This window comes from Grampus griseus, assembly GCF_964374135.1.
Source record: "Grampus griseus genome assembly, chromosome: 6".
Classification (NCBI taxonomy): domain Eukaryota; kingdom Metazoa; phylum Chordata; class Mammalia; order Artiodactyla; family Delphinidae; genus Grampus; species Grampus griseus.
The window spans coordinates 35,274,105-35,299,431 of NC_139000.1; the positions used below are offsets into that span (position 1 = coordinate 35,274,105).

General features: G+C 37.7%; 1 protein-coding gene across 3 annotated transcripts in view; it reads right to left on the bottom strand.

Annotated features, from left to right (window-relative positions):
- Positions 1–256: 256 nt before the first annotated feature.
- ZCCHC7 (zinc finger CCHC-type containing 7) overlaps positions 257–25,327 on the bottom strand; it is a 245,239-nt gene continuing 220,168 nt past the window's right edge. For all 3 annotated transcript variants that reach the window (XM_082657262.1, XM_082657261.1, XM_082657263.1), the window contains exons 7-9: positions 10,285–10,380; positions 3,950–4,067; positions 257–1,713 (exon numbers count right to left, since the gene is read on the bottom strand). In XM_082657262.1, coding sequence (XP_082513388.1) covers positions 1,271–1,713; positions 3,950–4,067; positions 10,285–10,380 — 657 coding nt within the window. In that variant the 3' untranslated portion in view covers positions 257–1,270. The remainder of the gene's footprint in view (positions 1,714–3,949; positions 4,068–10,284; positions 10,381–25,327) is intronic.

Consider the following 25,327-nt stretch of genomic DNA (forward strand, 5'->3'; position numbering starts at 1 on the left):
TGTTACTCCATCTCATTTTATTCTGGCATAAAGCTAGGGCTTGGGCACAGTAAGGGCATTTGACCCCAGTTTATAGAGATTTTATAACTTTACTTACTTGTCCAACCCAAGTACACCCTTTGTCACTACTCAAACTCTCATTGTCTTTTTACATAGTAGACAAATTTATTTACTCTATTTCAGACATTTTATTTTTCTTATTCTAACATTAGGCTCTGATAAGTACAAAAGGTTCACAAGTATAAAAACTTCTGTGTAACTCTGTGGTAGTTAAAAAACCCAAGAGAACAATTTTTTTTTTTTTTTTTTTTTTTTGTGGTACGCAGGCCTCTCTCTGTTGTGGCCTCTCCTGTTGCAGAGCACAGGCTCCAGATGCGCAGGCTCACCGGCCATGGCTCATGGGCCCAGCCGCTCCGCGGCATGTGGGATCTTCCCGGACCGGGGCACGAACCCGTGTCCCCTGCATCGGCAGGCGGACTCTCAACCACTGTGCCACCAGGGAAGCCCCCAAAACAATTTTTTAAGTTGGATGATATTCATCTTAAATATCTGAGGGACAGTCTTCCTCAAGTATGGCTGTAAAAATGGTAAAAATGACTTCCTTGTGATTAAGTTAAAATTTTTGATGACTCTTTTCACTTGTTTCAGGAAATCTGTTTCTCAACATTTACTCTGGATGGATTCCTTACTTGTATTTTGCTCTAAAACCCAATTCCCTGTCTCTTCAGTGCTTCAATGACGACACCCTCATTTTCAGCCTGTGATACGCTGACCAAAGTAAGATTCTGACACCAGCTTCAGAAGCAAGAAAAGCCAGATTTAGATATATAGTTATTATCCTTTCCGATATTAAAAAAAAAGGAATGCTGAAAAAGTGATGAATTTTTCATATTAGCATTAATTTATCTTCTTGCAAGGATTTAGTTTTCATACACTGCATACATTTAATGAGCTTTTTTATTTTTTCAAAATATTAAAAAAAATTTTTTGTATGAAAAGATTAATTCTTCCTATCCCTAGGGTACTGAGTGAATAAAAATGACGTCCTGGAACAGGGGAAATCCGAGTTTATCTTTGTTTTCTTACCTAATAACCTGTTGGACACAGAGAACTGAGATCTCCAAGGACTTTGTCCAATAGCTCTAGGTATGGCTGAGATTAAAAAAACAAAAACAAAAACCTCATTTTATTTAATCATAGGTAATACAAATATTGCCAGGATGTTGTAGACATGAAGACCAAACACTGGGAAGCCAAATCAGAAGCTAACTCACAGCTTAGACTTTTTTTTCCTCTGCTTAATGAGAAATAAATTATCATTGCCATCATCCTCCAAACAGCTCTCCTTTTTCTTATGCCTGACCCTCTTGCCCTCTCTGGGCAGCCTGTCTTCTCTTGGCTTGTGGTAATGCAATGAGTGGTGAAAGGGCTTGTGAGGCTTCTGGGTTTTGACAGTGCCAGGAGAAGAGTGGACTTTGGGGCCCCTGGGGTAGTCCTCATCCACTTCATGACACCTGTCAGCCTTCCTGTGCTTCTCACGCTCTCTGCTGGTCCTGTTCATGGCTTCTTTTTGGGTTTCTTTCTTTTCTTGAGGCCACGTGTTACTTCTCCATGAGGCATGGCTCTTCCTCATATCACGGTGGGGCCTCTTATCTGCTGTTTCCATATGAGGCCTCTTGAACTGCCTTGGAAAGTCCCCATTCTTCTGAAGTTCTGGAAAACATAAAGTATTTCTGCATATTCAGCAACTCCATGCAGAGCTTTCATTGGTCTGTAAATAACTTAGCAGAGAGGGAAGCCAGACATTTAAATGCATTAATGATATGACATTCTAAAGAGCCCTTACTAAGGTAAAAAAATCACTCACTAAAAACTCAATGGTTGTAGTTCTATATTTCTAAACATGGAAAACATCCAGAAATCCAATGATACTTATTTTGTTCAATACAGTTTAACTAGGTTCAACAAGGGAGACAGGGACCAGTGAGAGCAGTAATCATGTCAGCTTTGTGAAAAGTCACGTGTGACCAATTCAAGTTCCTGCAGTGATAAAGAGACAGCCCTTGATGATAAGGTGAAGCAAGATGTATAATGTGGCCTTTTGACAGTTTCATATGACATTTCAATTATACTCTGAAGATAAAGTCTGGCCACAGTACTTATAGGTGGATGCCATACTGGACAGGAGATTATTCCTCCACATTATTCCTCCAGAGTAGAGATCACTGGCTTAGAGACTGAGTGTGCACATGTGCACACACTTGTGTATCTAAGAGGTTTAAGTGCCAGATCTGATGTTATATTTTATCAGGACTTGGCACGCTTACTGTACGCGTCTGATGGTAGTGATTCTGATGGGATAAGTGGGAGATGAGCTTATAGTGAGGGATGAAAACTAAGGTCAACAGAATCTTGAAAGATTAAAGAAGTCACCAATAAAAAAATGGGACAGAGTGCGAAGTAGTATACTTAGGGGACAAAACTGAAATCTAGAATATAGAGCAAAAGTAAGTATCCATAATTACTTATAGACTTCAGTATAAAATATAAAGTCCAATATAGTGAGTCTCAAAGTGGATCTGTGCCACAGAGTTGCTGATATAACTAATTAAAAAGGAGAACAAAGGATATTTCCCTGATTATAAAAGTTATAAATGCTCATTAAAGAAAAGTTGGGAAATACAGAAAAGTACAGAGAAAATAACAGAGAAAGCATCCACAACCCTTTAATCCAGAGATGCCATTTTGGTGCATTTCTTTGTAATCTTTTAAAAATTTAGTTGTCTAATCATTATCTTCTTGTACTATAATTTCTCTACATAGAGAGATAAAATATGCAGAAGTTGAGAGGTAATTCTTCTACTTTCCTCCAAAATTACTATCTTCGTTTTGAAAGGACCTGAACTCAGAGAGAGTCTAGAAGAGAATAATGAAAAGGCCAAGGGTCAACAATGTATGAGTTAACTTGAAAAATATAGAACTATTTGGTCCTGAAAGCAAAAAAAGTAACTTTGTAAACCACTGTGAAGCATACGGCAAGAAAGAAGAGTGGCAGAGAAAATAAGCCTAAATTATAAAATAATTTGGTGAGAAAGAACATTATGTTAGCAACAGCAAATAAAGAAATGGAGGGTGGCTGTGGATCTGGAGCTCTGTTCATAATGGTGGCCAATAAAAAATGACTTCTTTGGGGAAGCTCCAGGAATCACCTAGCAGGGCAAGCTTTTCTTTGCTTGAAAAATACTAGAGATATAAAGAGGGAGAACTTAATTATTTGTCTAAAAGAAAAATCTCAAAGGAAGCTTTAAGAACTCTGCATGCATAAATGGATATAAGTATTTTCTGGACATTTTCTAAAATGATCATTATGTGAGAAAAATGTTCACGGTGAATAGATTAAAACACAGGATTTTGGAAGTGGGTGCTTGATTTCTGGAGATCAAGAAAGTTCCAGTTTCGGGCTTCCCTGGTGGCGCAGTGGTTAAGAATCCACTTGCCAATGCAGGGGACACGGGTTCGAGCCCTGGTCTGGGAAGATCTCACATGCCGTGGAGCAACTAAGCCCGTGCACCACAACTACTGAGCCTGCACTCTAGACCCCACGAGCCACAACTACTGAAGACCGCGTGCCTAGAGCCTAAGCTCTGCAACAGGAGAAGCCACTGCAATGAGAAGCCCGCGCACCGCAACAAAGAGTAGCCCCCACTCGCCGCAACTAGAGAAAGCCCACGTGCAGCAACGAAGACCGAACGCAGCCAAAAATAAATAAATTAAATAAATAAATTTTTTAAAAAGAAAAGAAAACAAGAAAGTTCCGGTTTCTATAGTAACTATTAAAAACATTTTCTGTCCTAACCAAAGGCCCACAAAGCAGTTTGCAAAGACAGTGCAAAAAAAGAAATTAAGGAACTATTGCAAAGGTGATTTAGTAAGAAATCTAGTAACATACCTTTCACTTTTCGTTTTATTCTCTGATCTCTCTCCCGGATTTCGTATTTGTCATCATAGTAGTAGATGAATGGAGATGTTGGAAAGGTCTGGCTAAACATTCGTCTTTCTGTACATTCCTGCAAATTGTATTTGAAATTATGATGTCACAAGGTCACACTGTTCAGACAACTTTTTTTGTAAGATTATGGACCACTGTAATTAGTGACGAGCCCCCATTGCTGATACTCACACTGTGGCTGCAGGATGTGGTCTTGCTGGGACACTGGGAGGATCAGCCAAACACCCGATCGTGCTTACATGCTAGTCTTTCAGGCTTGGATTTTCTTCCTTTATTTCTTTACCTACAAAACCCTTCTTATCTTCTTTAAATCTTCCCTGCCAACCCTCTCCCCCAGCAATGCCTTGTTCCTCTGTTGCAGGGTTTATTTTATTTAAAATTATGTTTTATCAGCTCTTTGCTTGTCTGTCTCTTCTAACAGCCTTCCATCAAGTGTTTCTCCTTTTCTTCTTCTCTTCACATTTACGCCCTCAATGTGGGGGTAAATTCTTAGCCCTTTACTCCTTTTCATCCACACAAGTAGTTTTTTGCAAGCTTATTTTAAGCCAACACTCACTGCTCACAAGGGCAGTAATTCTTATGGTGGGGAGCAGGGTGGTGGTGGGTTGTGCCTAGCTTGAAAATGTTCCTAGGTAATTCTGAAGGAAACCTCTCTTCTCTTTGCTCCCCCTACTCAAGAAGAGATCACTCCTCTCACTCACCCCAGGACAGCTCCCTACTCTCCTGACTCTGGCCTTCTGGTAGCTGCTACTTTCCAAATCCACATCCTTGGCCTGACCCACGTCCCATGTAGTAGGCTTTGTTTATCCTGGTCTGTGACACATATCCATTCAGCTTGTCTCAAACCAAATAATGTCTTTCATTTGAAAGAGGCTTCATTTTGGAACTTTCCGCTTCTGTCTTCTGCCATCTTGCCTAAAATTTATTATAAACGTTCAGTGCTTCTTAGCTAGGTACTGAAGAAAATTAAACTACAAGTATCCCCTGCTTTTAAAAAGTTTGCTTTATACCGCTTCACTTTTATGAAAGACCTGTTTTCACTAGCAGAAAGAAATATGAAGAGGATTTTCACCTTTACAAGAAAAGGTGAAAAGTGAAAATAGTGTTTAGCATTTGTTTTGCAGCAACCATACAGAGAGAGTGAGCACCCGGAGCAGTGAGAGTGGCACCACCAAGCTCCTCCCCCAGGAACTACACTCAGCATCTCGGCATCAAGCCACCATAGCTTTGAACTGTGTCTGTGAGCATCTGTGCTTTATCTCCATTTATTTTTTGCATTCGTTAGAAAGATGTGTTGTAAGGTAACTGCTGCTTTGCTCTACAGCTACTTTGGCTTAGGAAAGGTTTCACAGGAACGCTCTACTTTCAGATAATGGGGAAAATCTGCACCTCTTAGGAAGAAAGTATGTGAAATATCTGCATAGAATTCAGCTGATTTATCATAACTTTGTCATTATATACTCAACTTGTAATTCTTTTTTTTCTTAACATCTTTATTGGAGTATAATTGCTTTATAATGGTGTGTTAGTTTCTGCTTTATATCCAAGTGAATCAGCTATACATATACATACATCCCCATAACCCCTCCCTCTTGCATCTCCCCCTCACCCTCCCTATCCCACCCCTCTAGGTGGTCACAAAGCACCGAGCTGATCTCCCTGTTCTATGCTGCTGCTTCCCACTAGCTATCGATTTTACATTTGGTAGTGTATATATGTCCATGCCACTCTCTCACTTCGTCCCAGCTTACTATTCCCCCTCCCCGTGTCCTCAAGTCCTTTCTCTACGTCTGCGTCTTTATTCCTGTCCTGCCCCTAGGTTCTTCAGAACCATTTTTTTTTTTTAGATTCCATGTATATGTGTTAGCATACAGTATTTGTTTTTCTCTTTCTGACTTACTTCACTCTGTATGACAGACTGTAGGTCCATCCACCTCACTACAAATAACTCAATTTCGTTTCTTTTTATGGCTGAGTAATATTCCACTATATGTATGTACATCTTCTTTATCCATTCATCTGTTGATGGACACTTAGGTTGCTTCCATGTCCTGGCTATTGTAAATAGAGCTGCAATGAACATTGTGGTACATGACTCTTTTTGAATTATGGTTTTCTCAGGGTATATGCCCAGTAGTGGGATTGCTGGGTCGTATGGTAGTTCTATTTGTAGTTTTTTAAGGAACCTCCATACTGTTTTCCATAGTGGCTGTATCCATTTACATTTCCACCAACAGAGCAAGAGGTCAACTTGTAATTCTAAGATACTTGACCAAACTGGCCACCATACACTTAGAAACATAATTTGTAGATTTTAAAAACTAGGAATCATTCTAAATATACACTTAAGTATAGAAAATAAAGTAATGGAAATCTGTACCTAACCATTTAGCTTTATCAAATCAACATTTACCCTTAATTTAGTTGTTTCCCCCTAAGCATTAACGATATAATGAGATCCTCCGTCTAACTCTCCTTCCCACTTCCCATTCATCTCCTTCCCTTTCCAGAAGCTGCCATGGTCTTAAAGTTGGTCCCTGCCATTCTCATGTTTTAATACTCTTACTATTAATAAATATTCCAATAAACAATAGTATAACTTTGAAGTGTTCAGATTTCACAAAAATGGTAACATTCTGTAGATATTTTGAAGTATTTTTAGGTTATAATAGTTTCACAGACTAAGGTGAGTGGTGTTCTTTGGATTATCTATCTGAATAGATAAGGTTTGGTAACACTTGACTACAAACCTACCTGGGTCTGGTATATTTTGGTGGGGAGAATTCTGATTATTAATTCAGTTTCTTTAGTGGTACTGGTTCATCTAAGTTTGTTCTTCAATCATTTTGATTAATTTATATTTTTGCAGAGAATTATTTATTTTAGTTGCATTTTCAGATTTAACATTGAACTTTATTTTTTGTTTGTTTTTTGGCCATGCAGCATGCAGTATCTTAGTTCCCCCACCAGGGATCAAACCTGTGCCCCCTGCAGTAGAAGCACAGAGTTTTAACCACTGGACAGCCAGGGAAGTCCCTAACATTGAACTTTATGAAGTTTATACAGTATTCTTTAAGTAAAAAATTATACTGTATTTTAAGCTATTTACACTTTTCCACTCATTGTTTATTTGTATCTTTTCCTTTTCTTTGAGCAGTTTTTCCAGAAGTCTCTTTTCTTTTGAAAAGAAAATGTTTTCAAAGAACCAGCTTTTGGTTTTGATGATGCTATTAATCATGTTTTCTATTTCAGTAATTTTGGTTCTTATCTTTATAATTTCCTCCTTCCAACTATCTTCAGATTTAACCTGTTGTTGAGTTTCTGGATCTTTCTGGGCTTTTTTGGGTGTTGAAAGTTATAAGGCAAACCTATAGGGTAACATAAAGAATTGCTTTTATAAATCACTATCCATGGTGGCACCAAGTTTCCAGAAGAAATGATACCCATAAAAGATCTAGGGGCTTCCCTGGTGGCGCAGTGGCTGAGAGTCCGCCTGCTGGTGCAGGGGACACAGGTTCGTGCCCTGGTCCGGGAAGATCCCACATGCCGTGGAACGGCTGGGCCCGTGAGCCATGGCTGCTGAACCTGCGCGTCCGGAGCCTGTGCTCCGCAACAGGAGAGGCCACAACATGAGAGGCCTGCATATCGCAAAAAAAAAAAAAAAAAAAAAAAAAAAAAAGATTTGGGTCGAAGATTCTACTATGGTTTGAATGTTTGTGTATCCCCCCACCCAATTCATGTGTTGAAATCTAAACCCCAAGGTGATGGTATTAGGAGGTGGACCCTTTGGGAGGTGATTAGATCACAAGGGTGGAACTCTTGTAAAAGAGACCCCACAGAGCTCTCTAGCCTCTTCCACCATGTGAGGACACAGCAAGAAAGTGCCATCTATGAGGAAGTGGCCCTCACAAGACACTGATTCTGCACCATGGTTGTGGTGAGAAATAAATTCCTGTTGTTTGTAAGCCACTCAGTCTATGGTAGTTTGTTTATAGCAGCCTGAAGAGACTAAGACAGATTCTATAGAATATTAAGAGCAAATTACAATTACAAAAAGGTACTAGAGCTCTTGATACATTCCCAGCGCCCCACTCATCCTGGAGTAGTCTCTTTACATGGTAAGTACTGTTTCCTATTGCAGTTTGCCTCATATGGAGCTGCTTATGATTGTCCCTGCCTCCCCAGTTACAGTGAGTGGAATTAGGGAAGGGTGATGCCACATTCCCCTTAGAGTATCTTTCACATGAAGAAGCTATTTATTAACATCTATAGAGCTGAAGTTCTGAAACTGAAGGGGAGGGGCCCGCAGACAGCTGTAACTACCTGCCCAGTCTCCTATTTGGATCCTATACAGTCTAGACTGATGTGGCTCTACAGAGCTATACAGTACTATAAACACTTTCCAAAGCTAAATGTAAATTATATTTTGATTATCCACATCGCTGGTCCCCTCCATTAGCACAGACAATTGATAGTTGGCTATATAATTTATCTACTATTCTGGATTAGCCACACCACTGATCTTCTTCATTAGTGTGGATAATCTAGAGTTCTTCATCTATGGCAGCAATGAGGCTGCCAAATTTGCTTTATGGTAAATTAAAAATTATCTAAATCTAGATTTCAGGGATAAGTTCCAAATGCTTTTAATATATTTCCTATCTACATTAACAGGAGTGACTAGTAAGCAGTATGTGTCCAACTCTAACTGTTTTTCCTTAATTGAACAAACATAAATGCTAAAATTATACCCTTTTGCTTTAAAGAGGTAAGCAAGCATAAATTGTACATCTGTGTGATTCATGTGGCAGTGGACTGCTTATGTGAATATGTTCGCTAAACAACATCTGAGTTTTGGCAACAAGGAGGAATACACAGAGCAGTAAAAGATCTAGAGATGATAATTTTGCAAAAACAAGGTATTCTCAAACTAGCTTTTCAGTGTGATTTCTATAGAAGTGAAGTAATTATACTGCAAGGTCCCTCCGTCTGTATCCCCATACCATGGATCTGATCACATTGGAAATATCAAATCAGTGCTGAGAGCTCTCCCTGTACAACTTCTTTGCTTTGGAAATAAAGAAACTGGAGACCAGGGAGAAAAAGCGGGTTGTTTTAAGTCACATGGTTAAGTCAGTAGTAGAGCAAAAATTAAAACTGAGGATCAGAGCTCCATCCTCTCTTTCATATTCTATCCCTTCACTCCACGGTCCTGCTGTCCCAATGTGGAAGAAAAACTCCATCTGTTGATGGACTCTGTCCCACACTTTTTCTTCTCCAGACTTTTTGTCTCTCCCCGTATCGTAGAGCTCTGTCCCCAAGGTCTGCACTGGTGAAGTGCTATGGTCAGAACTCAACACGTGGCCTGCAATACCATTCCATCCTACTGCTCACACCTCTATCCATTTTGTAGACTCCCTACCTCTGTGTGCTTTCCACCTCCTGTCATCAGATCTGACTTGATATTAGTATATTTTGGTTTCTAGGCTATTAGAAGCCTATCTGGAGACTGGGAGTGTATTTCTCCATACAAATTTTCTACTTCTTGTGCCACTGCCTTTCCTCCTCTGTCTCAAGATTCCCAGAACATATGGGCTGTGAGTCTATTCTTATTGCATCCTGTCTCTGGGATGAACTGTTGCTGTTTCATGCTTAATGAGATAACTGGCTAGGAGACTCACTCCCACCTCAGAGCAGCAAGTTTCTGCTTTGACACCTCAGTATCTAGAACACACACAGTTTGGCCCTTTCAGTTAGGGTTAGGAAATATGCAGGTTGGATAGGGAATTGGGGCATTTGTGGGGTAGGCAGGATGGCTGATGATGCAGCACCTCTGTCTTTCCACTAGCGAGTGTCAGGGTTTGCATGTGAGTGGTAAAGATTTAACTGAACACAGTACCGGGGAAAACCAGAGACACTGGAGAACTATATAGAAAATCTAAAAATCACGATTTGGCTGAGTCAAAGTACTAGTAATCCTAAGAACTCGTGAGAACTGTAACCATTCTATTGACTACTATTATTTGTCTGAATGATTCTATGAGCTGTATTTGTTTTAGACTAACATGCATGTAAACTTAAAACATTTAGAAGAATGTGCTCTGACAGATCTGTTACTCTGGTAGGGACAGAAGTAAATTAGTTGAAAATATATTAAGTCTTACTTCAAGATATTAGTTTATAAAAGAAATGTGTTCAGAATTACTCGGGCTCATCTTTCAGCAACCACTCCTGAACAACAGAACGCTTTATGCCCAAATTCCACTTAAACTTACATGTCCGTAATGGCCTTCTTGCCCGCAGTTGTAGCAATACACTAAGGCTGATTGTCCAGAAGGGGTCTTTGGCTTTTTGGGTGGTCCAGGTTTGGTCTGCAACATGAATATTTGTGAAGATTTAGTGAATGTCAGAAGAAAATTAAAACCTCGTTCTTTCCAAAAGAACTTTAAAAAATATATATCCTCAAGGTTTTTATTTATTTATTTTTGGCTGCATTGGGTCTTCGTTGCTGTGCACGGTCTTTTCTCTAGTTGTGGCGAGCGGGGGCCACTCCTCGTTGCGGTGTGGGGGGGTCTCTCCTGTTGCAGAGCACGGGCTCTAGGCACGTGGGCTTCAGTAGTTGTGGTGTGCGGGCTTCAGTAGTTGTGGCTCGCAGGCTCTAGAGCACAGGCTCAAGTATCTGTGGCGCACAGGCTTTGTTGCTCTGCGGCATGTGGGATCTTCCCGGACCAGGGCTCGAACACGTGTCCCTTGCCTTGGCAGGTGGATTCTTAACCACTGTGCCACCAGGGAAGTCCCAGGAGGCAGTATTTCTAAGGAATCACTTACCTAACAAAAGTTCTTGGGACTTCCCTGGTAGCGCAGTGGGTAAGAATCCGCCTGCTAAGGCAAGGGACACGGATTCGAGCCCTGATCCGGGAAGATCCCACATGCCACAGAGCAACTAAGCCTGTGTGTCACAGATACTTGAGCCTGCGCTCTAGAGCCCGCAGGCCACAACTGAGCCCACATGCCACAACTACTGAAGCCCATGTGCCCTAGAGCCCGTGTGCCACAACTACTGAGCCCATGTGCCACAACTACTGAAGCTCATGTGCTCTAGGGCCCACGTGCTGTAACTACTGAGCCCGCGCACCTAGAGCCCGTGTTCTGCAACAAGAGAAGCCACCGCAATGAGAAACCCGTGCACTGCAACAAAGAGTACCCCTGCTTGCCACAACTAGAGAAAGCCTGCGTGCAGGAACAAAGACCCAATGCAGCCAAAAAAAATAATAATAATAATAAATAAATAAATAAAATTAAAAGAAGAAAAGAAATACTGCCTCCTACAGTTTAGTGTGGAGACCCCATATTCAGATGGTTCTGTGTATTGAAGTGTGTAACATAACAATTCTTTTATTCTTAACATCAATGTGTGCTTTCCTCACCTTCCTCACTCCTCATTCCATTCCACATTGTGCCCAATACTGTGTTACGTATTAGGTATCTCAGAGAATAAAAGCCCAGTAGAACATGACAGACATAAAAATAGATAACGACAACAATGTAAGCACAGTGATAGAAGCGTGTACAAGGTATTAATGGAGTGAAAAGGAGGACCCATCATTGGATGGGTAACGAACTCAGGTAAAGCTTCCCTTGAAATATAAAAAATTTAAATTTACTCTAAAAGAATTAGATGTAAATTTGTAATTTTGTACAAATTTCTGTTTGTAAATCAAATGGAAAATTTTAGGTAGACGGTAAAGAGAAATTAGGATGCTTTTCAGGTTTCTAACTTGGGTAAACTGGTGAGCAGTAGTGTCAACAACTGATTCAGAAAAGGTAGGAAAAGAAGGCAGAGTCAATTTAGAGGGAAAGATGATGAAGTCTTTTTTGGATGTTGAGTATCTAGGTGGAGACAGATGTCCACCAGGCAGTTATCTATGTAAGATAAAGCTTAGAAAACACATCTGTGCTGAAGATTAGATCTGAAAGCTGCATTAATAGTGGAGGCTGAAATGACCAGAGTGGACAGTATCGCCATAGCCAGATGAGCAGCAGTGAGCTAAAGATGGAACCCTGGGAACAACAACACACGAGGGGCAGGCAGAAAAGCCTGTGAAAGAGACAGAGAAGGAGAGGTTAAAGAACGCAGAGCCACAGAGAATAGTCATAGACCTTAGAGTAGTTTCAAGATGGATGAACTGATCTACGATGTCAAATACAGCAGAGAAGCCTAGTGAGATTAGGGCTGGCAAACACCCTTAGAATTCGCACTGTTCATGGATAACTTTATTGTGAGAATTCTGGAATCAGTAAGAAGGTAGAAAGAGTAGAAAGCAATAGGTTGAAGAGTGAAGGAGAGGCATTCAAAGGTGGTAGAACTATAAAGAAGAGGAAGGAAGTGATTACCCACAAAAGCCAGAACAGTTGTTACTTCCTATGGGGAGAGAATAGAGCACAGAGGGTCTCAGGGTAGCTGCAATTTTCTATTTTCGAACACAGTGGTGTCATATAACTTAAGTGTGTTATATAACTAATTTATTAAATTGTACACATATGTCTGATGCACTTTTCACTATGTATATTACATTTCATAACAAGAAATGTTTAAAAAATGAATGGAAGTTGAAGAAAAGTAGACAGTAGGTATATATTATTTTAAGAAGCATGAGTAAGAAGGGGCAAAATAAGATCAGTCAGTACCTAGGAGGAGGATTTGGTGGAGTTTGTTATTAGAATGGGAGAGACCTGAACATGTGAGAAAGCTAATAGAGGTGGAGAAGTTGAAAACACAGAGAAAGGATGGATAGAGCAAAACTCCTGACGTGGCACGGGCTTTAAACAGGAGGAGAAAAAACTAATTCCCCCCATATTTTTTGGAGATTGAAAGGATGAGAATAAACTTGGATAAGTTTATTTCTTATATTCTTTATTGGGTGTCTACAAAGAGGGTCAACTAACTGGTCTGTCAACTGATTTTGTTGTTATTTAATGTGGCGAATAGGTGGTTTGTGGGATGTTTTATTTTCTCAATACAGGAAAATAATCTGTAGGTTATAAAAATAACCTTCTTCAAACAACTTTACTTTTAGCTCCATTTCCTAAATTGAAAAACGAGGATGACAATAACCTGTGAGATGTTTTCTAATGAAAATACAAAATGGAATTTACAATCTCAGCTATTACCAATTGGGATATAATCAAAAACACAGTCAGGGACTTCCCTGGCGGTCCAGTGGTTAAGACTTCGCCTTCTAATGCAGGGGATGCAGGTTCGATCCCTGGTCAGGGAGCTAAGATCCCACATGCCTTCGGGCCAAAAAACCAAAACATTAAACAGAAGCAATATTGTAACAAATTCAATAAAGACATTAAAAATGGTCCGCACATCAAAGAAAAAAAAACAAAAAACAAGCAAACAAAAAACACAGTCAACAAATGTTTTATATCCTCTAATAAAAAACGTGGGTCACGAATTAAGACTAGCTAAAAGCCATTAAATATAGTTTTTTAAAAAATTAACTAATCTATTTATTTTTGGCTGCATTGCGTCTTCATTGCTGTGCACGGGCTTTTTCTAGTTGCGGTGAGCAGGGGCTACCCTTCATTGTGGTGTGCGGGCTTCTCATTGCGGTGGCTTCTCTTGTTGCAGAGCACAGGCTCTAGGTGCACGGCCTTCAGTAGTTGTGGCACGCAGGCTTCAGTAGTTGTGGTGCACGGGTTTAGTTGCTCCCCAGCATGTGGGATCTTCCCAGAACAGGTTCAAACCCATGTTCCCTGCACTGGCTCGCAGATTCTTAACCACTGTGCCACCAGGGAAGTCCCTTAAATACAATTTTAACTGGTATGCACATAAGCATGTGAACTCATGCAGCGGTTTACAAATTTGTTCAGGTAGTAGAGCACCGGGAAGACATGAAATTACTATGCAGAAATAATTTTTCCATCTAAAAGATAACTATGTTATTTGATGTGATACAAAACTGCAACCATGAGTATATGTGGTTTAAGAGAAAGAAATAAAACCAAAAGAGGGGGTACCATGGATGTGAAGGTAGAACAGATAATGTTTCAAGGAAGAAGTTGTCAAAAGCTACTGGTGAATCAAGTACAACGAAGACTACAAAATCCATTGGACTTAACAGCCAGGAAGTTGTTGGCAACTGGAAACTGGTGTGAGCAGTTTCAGTTGAGAGATAGAGGCACAAGCCAGATTGTAAGGGGTTTATTGCAAGTAGAAAGATGCTAAAGAACAGAACACAGATGACTTTTTCAAGAAACCACACTGTGTATGGGAGAAAGGAAGGGGAGAAGTAGAGCAAAATGTAAGTCCAAGGATGCCTCCATTAGTGACATTTACCAGAGTGCTGGGCACATGGCATGAGCATCTATATACATTCTTTCATTAATCTATTCAAAAAATAATTATTGAGTACCTAATACATGCCAGATACTGTTCTAAGATCAGCTAATTGAGAAGTGAGCAAGACAAAAATCATTGCTCACATCTCCAGTGGTGGAAGACAGATGAACAAAACCAACAACACACACACACACACACACACACACACACGGACAGTATCAGATAGTAATAAATGGTATGAAGGCAATTAAAACAGTTATGTAAATGAGTCATTGGTGGTGACTCAGATTGACTTTGGGGGAAACTCTCACTGGGAAGGTCATTTCTTATAACAAAAAACCCCCAAGTATGTGACCACTGGGGAAACAGCATTCTGGGCATAAGGCATGGGGAACAGGTAGTGCAAAGCCCTGAGGTGAGCATAAGCTTGCTATATTTGAGTATCTGAAAAATATCTATAACTTGGAAGTGTAGTAGGTGAAGGAAGACCAGGAGAAAAGGAGGTTCTAAAGGTGAAGAGGGGCCAGATCATAAATAAGGGTGAAGAGCGCTGGATTTACTTCATGTGGCATGGGAAGCTAGTGTGAAGCTAATGGTATGGGCTCAACAACTAACTGGCAACTGTTAGCAGAGAGTATAACCAATGAAAGAATAATCCACCCCCCCCCCCGATTATACACATTCTCTGAAAAACTTACCTATGTTTAAAAGTTTCTCTACTTATGTTTGTGCAAATACATGACAATTTATCTCTGAGCCCAGAATTCTAGATTGATTCATGAGAAGGAAAATACATTCACTTATGTTTAGTCCACGGAATAAGAGTTCCATTGGTTCAAATCTTACACAAAAGGACAAGATGAATCAGGAAGTAATTATGAGGGGAGCTGATGAGAACTAAATTAGCAGGGATATCCAGACATTGGAATGGATACAGGTAGGGACTTCCTCACAGGAGGGGCCACCTGTACCCCTACGGGTGCTTCTGGCTTCTCCTTGGGAGCGCAGAACACAAGGATAGTCACACTACTACACAACTCTTCAGTGGTTCATTCCTATCACCTCCTCTCAGAGTAAAGGCCACAGTGCTCCTGATCCTCCTTTCCCTATTTCACCCTCTAGAATACTAAACTGGTTATTTATTATGTTTAACGTCTGCTTCCCCATTTCTAGAATGCGAGGTGCATGAGGGGAGGGATCTTCATCTAGTCCACTATGCATCCCTATGCCCCAAATCTAGAGTAAGTGTGCGAACTATGGCTGGCAGGTCAAATCCAGCCTCCTGCCCGTTCTGTATGGCCTATAAGGTAAGAATGATCTTAACATTTTAAAATGGCTTAAAAATTTTAAAAAAGAATGTTTTGTAATATGTGAAAATTATATACAATTCAAAATTCAGTGTCCATAAATTATTGGAACACAGCCAGGCTGCTTTTCATGCCACAGGGATCAAGTTATGACAGAGACCATTGACTGGCCTGCCAAGCTAAAATATTTACTGTCTGGCTCTTTACAAAAAAAGTTTGCCAACACCTGACCTAGAGCATAGTAAGTGCTCAATAAATAGGTGGTGAATGAGTAGATGTTACAGCCTCTAAAATTTTAGAGTGAAAATGAATTATGCAGCCAATAAAAGTATTTAAAGTAGATATGAATACTGAAAATCTCTGCTACTGATTGAGGATACAGAGCAAAAGCTTTATAGAATTTCTCTGAATTTAATTATTTTATTGCTTAAGTTTGAGGAAATTACAAGTAGTACTAAATGCTGTTCCATCTGTCTGTAGCACTCTTCTCCCAGGTAAATATGGTAAGCTCCTTCACTTCCTTCAAGTCTTGGCTCAAATGTCATTTTCTTAGTAAGGCCCTCCTAACCACCCTATTTAACGTTGCTAGCTCCTTCCAATTGGTGTTCCCTACGCTGCTTCACTACCCTCCCTCTCGTCCTTTTTTAAAACTCCATGGCACTTACTACATCTGACATACTGTATATTTTACTTGTTTGTTTTGTCTATCCCCCAACATGAAGGGATTCTGTTTTTTTGTTCAGTGCTGTACCCCAGGTTCCTACAACAGGCCTAGGCCTATAGTAGGAGTTCAGCAAATATTAATGAATGAATAATCAGGTAATGCATATATAAAGTACACGGCCCATAGTAAGCATCCAATACATTTTAGTTATTGTTAATAATTTGGATACTTTGGGAAATTATATCAATTTTTATGTCATTAAGGGACAATGTATAAAATTATGCTTTGATATATTAAAAAGGCTGAATAAATTAATACAGCTTCCTAAGCATCTCTCATACTTTACCTTGAGAATTAGCTATGTACTCTGGCAGAACCAGGAAGGAATTAGTAATACAAAGAGAATAGGAATCAGTCTTATAGTACCAGTAATAGAGACATCCTTCTTAACCAAGATTTTGAAAGCATGTTTCATGTTGATACTTATTTTATCTTGAAAGAAATCTCATTCAAAAAGCTTCATATTTAGCCCCACTGTTCATTTATGCCCCTGGATGAAGTGCAAACATTTGGATGTTCATTCATCTGAATAATATCACTAGTTAAAAACTTCCATTATTACTAATAAAAATAGCAACAGTATTTATATTGTGCTATGGAAATTTAAACTGTTTCACAATAATTAATTAGTAAATGACATAACAAACACTATCTACATACTCTCATTTTAATAAACTATCATGTACTAGGATTTAATAGGAATGAAATCAGCCTAGATCTTACCTAATTAGAGAACATTTCTGTATTAGAAAACACAGTAGTGAAAACTCAATAATTATTTCCAGTGGACAAGTTTTCATACTATGATCTAACAAAAATCCTACAGCTACTTAAAGTGTTAGAAATATAAATTTGTGACTCAATATTTCTGCCTTGGAGCGTGTCTTTATTTTTAATTAACAGTAAAGGTCCAATTTAAAGCAGAATGTGTCAACTGATTAGCTCTAAGTTCAAGATTCTGTCATACATGTCTGTACTGCAGACAAAAAGTTAAATGCAAGGGAATGAATGTAGTTTTTAGAACTTTTTTTAAAGTTAAAAGATTTATCTAAAGACTTTGACCCAATGGATAACCAAATGAACTATTTATGAAAGCAGATCTTTTTCTTTTCTTTTTTTTTTGTTACAGACATTTAAATAATCTATATTTGTAGGGTGATATCTTAGAGATTACTTTACTATCAATATATAGAAGTAATAACCTGGTAGATAGCGTTACCTATGAAAGGTCCATCCCATCTGCTATTCTTGCTGAAAGCTTTTCATGCACCAGTAAACTCAGTAAATATCAGAAGATAAAGCATAAGCCTACCATGCCACGGATTTACTCCTAATGTCTCCTCAAAGTGCAGCCCGATGCAACGATTACAAATGATTTTCTTCTAATGTCATTTTACATAACCCTTTTTTCTGCATGAGTAGTTAGTGCGGAATGAATGAATGAATGCCATTAAAACAGTTAATCATTATCTAGGACACTGGCCTTACTCCCTTCACTACTAGGAATCTCCATGACAAAGGCCAAGAGATCAAAACGCCAGAGCTGCCTCAGTGTCCTATTTCTAACAGTAATTTTTTATGCAAATGACCTGTTGGGCATCTCTCTCTGTGACCTTGAGCTGCCCGTATCTAAACTGACTTTGATCCAATGAGGGCTTGTATCTAGTTGAAGCTCATTACTATATACGATCTGCAATCAACTGCACTAACTAAAGGGAATTTTCTACTCTTGTGAATGCAAAACAGACTTATTTTTAAAATCATGCATATGCTTAAAGACTAGACTATGTTTTTTATTAATCTAATTTGTTATATGAGTATATATTAAAAAGCAAATATATTAAGTACTTGAAGTAAGTGTATTAATGACCAAATGTAACATTGATAAAGCACTGAGCTTAGCTCCAGGCCTTCTGAACATTTGTATATCAATGTTTGTATATACACCTCTCAAATCAATTATGTCACATTTGTATATACACCTCTCAAATCAATTATGCTTTTCATGTTTGAAAACTACCTTACTCTTTCAAAAATATTTCCAATTTCTTCTTTTAATAAACTCACTAACAGCACAAGCCTCCTCCCAATATTCAAGTATTTTAAAATATTCAACCCAAGTAATCAAATAGGATTTGCCAAGACAATGTTACAACAAACCAAAAGCTTGCCAACATAGTCAAAGTCCACTAGCTGAAGTGACCTAATGGCATGAATTTGACATTTGAGCAAAACAAAAGTTTGAATTTAAAATATACTTTTTCCCCCTATTTGAAGATATTATTTTTACTACCTACTCTAGAGATCAGATATAGTTTTCTAAGTATTTTATTTAGTTTTATGAAAAGTAGCCAGGGTAAGAATGGATGCCCTCCCTTTCCTTTGGTATTGTTCACAATATAAATGCCAACAGAAATGTAACTGGTACATATTCAAGGAAAATCACAGCTGGGGCCTAAAGGAATCAAAGGAAGAAATTTTAAAGTTGGGCAAATAGTTTCGCAGTGAACTGAACCAAAGCTGAGTCTGAAAAGGCAAAAAACGATTCCATATGACCAAAGATACAAAGGCTAATGTCTTGTCCTCCATTTTCAGTGTTTTTCTGGGGTGGGTCCTCACACCTGGGGATCTGAATTCCAGGTCTATTCCACCCACGATTTTAGACAAAGCCTTCCATTTGCATACTGTTCTGACAAATATTCACAATATTACTTCCCTTTGAGAAATTCGGGGAAGAAGGTCTCTCCTCAAGCTAAAGGCTTTGAAACTATTTTAAAACAAAGCTTCCTTTATGAAGATTTTTAAGTTTTCCTCAGTGAAAAGAAAGAATTCAATTGCATTCCAGTGGACACTGCTACTAATTTCCCCTACATCCTAAAAATGCCATTAAAAACACCATATATAATGATATACCTATATTTTTTATGTGTTAAAAAACTATGTCATGTACCCAACAGACTCCCAATCCATTGGGTAATTCCTTAATTAGGCAGATTTTTGAAACATGTATTATGTACACAACAGACCGGAACGTCTCCTTTGGAGCATTTTCTAGTCTATCGGGTGATTACATCATTAAGCCACACATGCTATGTAGAAAAAATCCTTATGAAAATTCATGAAAAAATGTACAGCACAACATTAGCATGCAGCAGACGTGTATGCTTTTGATATTTTCTCTGTTAAAAAAAAACTACACGAAGTAATTAGTCCAGGTCATGAAAACATGAGAAAGGTACCAGACACTGGTGAAAACGAAAATTGCAAAAAATTGCATTTCTCATGGTTTAGCAGAGAGTAATTTGCTTTATTGGAAAACAGATTCTAAAACAGTGTTCATTTGAATTGCAGCAGAATAAAGGGTGTTGCTTTATTGATTTGATATTTCCTATGTACATGTAATTTCTTCCCTACCCCTCTTTTGGATACTCTTAAGTTTTACAAGCCAATGGGCTGAAGGTTGCAAATGACCAGTGTGGTTATTGACGTCCTTGAAGTACTGTATGTTTGTATACTTATATCTTCATTTTACGTAACCTAGAGTGTAAGGGGTTACATGACTGTATCTTTTTCAAGTCAAAACTATGCTACAGTAATAAGAATAGAAGTAAACTGTTGGTATAACTCCAACCAGATTATATATTCACAATGTTAAGTGTTAGGCAAAATCTGAAAGCCAATATATTTGCAGACTAAAATGAATGAAGCGTAAGTTTTATAAAAAGGAGCTATTAAATTTATTAATTTATGATTTTTCTTTTTGTAAATGACATTCTACCCCTACCCCCCAAAAAAGCCAACAACAAAAAAGAAAACCTCAGTAAGCAGAGAACAATGAACATATGCAAGACAGTAAGGATCACAGTAATTCACCCCCTGAATGTTCTAAATCTTCATGGCTTAAAAAGTATCCCAATTTTCTCCAAAGGTAGTGGCATTTATTCACTGGGCCATAGCTAATTTTACATGGAATGCAAAAATGTTAGTTTAAGTTTAATTTACCACCCTATTTAAATAAATCCAATGTAGCTCTCAAACTGCAGAGCTATCCCTCTGTCTATTTTAATTTTAAAGTAAGTTAGCAAAGGCTTCCTTCTTAATCCCCAGAGACTACCTACATAGTGACACAAACGCACAAATTTATGACAGCAACATAAATGCTCTTCTGAAGTAATGTGCAACATTAAGTGAAAATCGTTTCCTGGAAAGATATTATAGGTATCTATATTTTATTTGCCATCTTAAACATATCTGGGTCTTTATGGCCTTATTTTAAAAATGTATTTCCTTTTTATATTTCCTGGTGCAAATGGACTGCATAAATAAGCAATGTGCTATGAGGCTTCAGACCAGCCGATAAAACCTTTCAATTTTCATGCCAGCTTCTTCTTTTGTAATTCAAATCCGCCTGGAAACTGGCAGCTCTGAAAACTGAAACAAGCACTGCCACAAATACCTTGTAATGCTATCGACCTTGTCTGCCCATGCAGTGAGAAAGGGGGATGCGTATGTGTCTGCAGCCATCCAGATAACACAACTCATTTTTTGGGGGGTGGGGGGGATAACAGAAGCCAGCCCCAGACTCTGCACCCAAAGCAGTCATTACCAGTCACACTGGAGAATAAGTCTCTTCAAAATACACAGTGCATTTAAAAACCATATATGAGGCTGAGCCACTGCTGTCATTACCAATTTTAATTTAGCTCCTTCAGTTTGCCAGCCAGATAAACTCTTTAGTGCTGTTTTTTAATCTATTTGCCACATTTTATGTTTAAGATTATAGTAATATGGACAGGAGAAGGAATCACTTTTAGGGGAAATAAAGAAATAGATCCGCTTATCGGCGCCCATCAGGAAGTTCATTAATCAGCCAGGCTTTGTGCCCTCTAAATTGAAAGGTTAAATAATCCTCTCAGGAATATTTCTTGGCCCCTCCGCCAATTGTCCGGAGAGGAGCTGCCATTCATAGTACGAGGGATCGGTGACAGGGTATCTTACCACTGTTTGGACCCCAAACAATGATGGACAAATGGCCTGGTTTACAAAGAACCTTTTAGTACATGGATGGAAAACGACCACAAGCTTTGATGGAGGGTGGAGGGATGAGGAGGGCATGGAGACAGTATGTGGGGGAAGGGAAAGAGAAGAACACATACATGTGTGAATCCATGGATATTTTATCTGAATGTTTATTGGGGTAGACTATAAAACACAGAAACCACATTAATATACATCTACCAACCACACGCAGGGCTTAACATATTCAAACCTGCTTATATATTTTGCATACAATTGCACATAAACTATCACTGAAAAATTGTAGAATAAAAGAGCCACAGCTTTATTATATTTATTAGCTAATACACACGGGATCCAAATAAGCCCCAAGATTTTCATTTTTGCCATAACTCCATATGACTTACAACACATACTTCTCCCCCTCCCCATACCCCACTTGTGCTTATTCTACTGAAATACTCTTAACCATCAGTCACAAAGATAGAGAATCCCACAGCTGTAAGTACCTGTTTAAAGGGGGGAAGTAATGCTTTTTTGCTTTTACAATATGCTCCATCTTAGCTCCTACATGTCTTAAAGAACAAACATGGAATAGGAATGCTCTTTGAAAGAATACCAATCACATCCACTGAGGAAGTGCTTAATTTTGTGTTGCCCTTTTTGCTGGACCTATATGAGAATACGGGTGGGAGACTACAAAACAACTGAACAAGCTCTTATAACTCAACATTTTGCTGTGAAATCAGGCTGGTTTCTGGCATCAGTCATGTGAAGGCCATGAAGCAGTTTTACCTGAAGTGCAAAAAACTGATATGCTATTTTGTTTCGTTTCTCATCTGATTAACAGAAACCCTCTACCACTAGCAGAAAGTATTATATTTGGTTATGATACATGACTATATTCAGATGACACTGAAGTTACCACCTAAGAATTATACATTTATTAACAATATATTTTTTCAAAATGATATCATTATATCTTTATATGGCACACATTTTATTTAGTCATTTTCACTAAAAGAGAAAGTAAGTATGTTTGTGATCTACTCTTAAAAGTCTTTATAATGATTTTTAGGCAAATCAAATTAAGAAAATAATTTGTTTGCTGTAATTTAATTAAAAGTTACTTACCTACATTTCTAGTAAGAAGACAAGCATAAATAACTAGAAAATGAAAACTGAGGTAAATAATTTTAACAAAAGGCACTGCTTGTGGGGATTTTAATTTCAATAACTATAAGGAGGAAAAAATTTTTTTTCCTCCTTATAAAAAAAGCATTACGGATCTCCTCATCATAGGCATATAAAAGGCTTCACAATATATAATCTGAGTTTGGGCTATTAGTCCAGTTGCTGTCTCTAGAGGAGTGAGGAATTTGTGGGTTTGCTGTATTGGAGCTCACAGAGTGTTGAACACAGGCTAAGTGTTAGGTATTGTGCTAAGTACTTTACATTTATTATCTCACTGCATACTTATAACAGCTCTAGAAGGCACTATACCCATTTTTCAGATGAAGAAACTGAGGGTCTCAGAAGGGAAATATTTTAACTAGGTTTGCATATCTAGTAAATGAAAGAGCCAGAATTTAAACCAATGTTTGATCCCAAAGCTGGCATTTTTTCCCCTATATTATGATAAAAAACATTCCTTAGTAATTTCCTCAGAAATAAGTCTGCCCTTTCAGCCGAATTTTATAGCACATTTTTCTAAGGACTTCAGTAAAATGAGAAGGAAATGAGGTACAAAGACAAATAAATGAAATGTGAGAGATCCAAGAAAGAGAGAATTGAGATTTTATTATATAAATGAAAGTTAAGGAACAACCAAAACTTAGTTCCCCTAACTGAAAAGAAATGTGGGTAATCCACAAATACATGTAAAGGAACAATATTTATGTAAAATGGGTATTTATAGCCATGGATATATTACACATTATAAAGATGACCTTATAATCTAGCTAATAGATTTAATTTTGTATGATTTTTGAAAATCGGAATTAAAACATCGAGACAGCTTTATTACCAACTGATTCACACAGTGAATTATTTTTACAAAGCTAATATGAATTTCTGAACATTCCCATTGAATATTTCTTGTTTTTAAAATGTGATCTGCCAGTGTAGTGGTACACCAATTAAGGTGACAATCTCTTTTAATTCCAAAGATACTAAAAATATATTTTTGGTTAAATGTCTTCTAAACATGAAGCATTTTTCTTCATATAATAGTTTTGATATTTCTAAAAAACCAGAATTGTTGGTCTTGGAGGACCACTGCCGAACTCAAAATAGCTGGAAGAAAATATTTGCAAACGTACAAAAATATGACTCTCATGACTTTCTGGCATGTGGGGATCAAATGGCAGATGAATTTCAAGTCTAAAATCTGACTGAGTTTATCAGTAATTCATTAACTTTTAGTCTTTTAAGAGATTTTGCTTCTAAAACCTTAAACTTAATTCAACTTAAGTTTACAACTGTAGTTTATACCATAACAGAAAATGTAACACGAGTTCAGAGAGACTGTTCATGTCAATAACTCAAGGGGTTCTTTCATGAATCTTTTCCTGCAGATTAGTCAAATGATTGACCAAAACCTTTAAAGGTTATGGTTGATCATGACTGTGAATGACTAAGTGATTCCTAAATACTTAAGACCTGTTAGGAATTACTGTAATCTACCATGTCATTCACATGCATGACTACTAAAAGGAATGCTTAATACATATATCACTGGTCCAGTATACTTTACTTCTATTCTTGCACTGAAATGTCCAGAGAAGATCATGACAAGCTCAATCACCTGCAATATATTTATTTAAGGAATACGTGAATCACCCATTCAAAGTACATATGAAAAATAATCACTTGAATATGCTAAAATTATTCTACCTAATAGTTGTATGCTCTTTACGTGTACTTAACATGACAAAGAATAGGCACCATTCAACATTTCAGATTTTTGAACTCTAATTTATTATATACTGTGCACTGTTAAACTTCACGGATCTTGAAAATTCTCAGGCTACCTGTTTTACATTCATTTTTGTCATAACAGGGACAGTATTTCAAAGTGTAGAGCTTCAAGGAAAAAAACAACGTAGTTTTCTTTGGGGTTATATGAATAATGTATGTGTTTTTTAAGGAAAAGAAAGAAAATATTTTAAAAATGTTATATATATATATTAAAATTATAAATACTTAGAAATTGGAATTTAATTACCATAAAATTTAAGTATCAAGAAGAAATTGCCCCTACAATAACTAACTATAATTCCTTTGTAAGTAAAGGTGAACATAACTAGGGAAAAGAAAAAAAGTTAGAAAATTTTGTTCAATTACATTTGAACAAAAGTCCAAATGTAATTTTCCACCTTTCTATCATCCTCAGGAGAGACATTTATTAACAGGTAAGAAAATAAAGACCACAATAGGAATTTCTTTACATTTTTAAAACAGAAGTAAAACTTGAAGTCCATACAGTAAATATGTAAGTCTTAAACGTAATAGACTTTGCTGCCAGCCACTAAGGGGCATATAAACAAGCACAGGCATTGTTTTGTCAATTGAAGAAAGGAAGTTGCTGTTAGAGTTTTAGATTCAATTAGTTTATTATTAGCAACATGTCCTACATAAAAAATAAATAGAAATCACGATGATGGGTGATTAGGACATTAAAGATTTAGAAAATGACAAAAACACAGCTGTTTGTAAGCCAAAACATTTGTAAAGAATCTTTTCTAAATTGTGTGAATGCTACATACTTTTCATTGCTTGATTATCTGAAACACTTAAATCTACATTAGAATTATTTTCATAAAGCAAATCTACATTAGAATTATTTTCATAAAGCACTTGATATTATTTAAATATATTAAAACAACTACTCAAAATATTCCATTATTGACTTCCCATTTAAA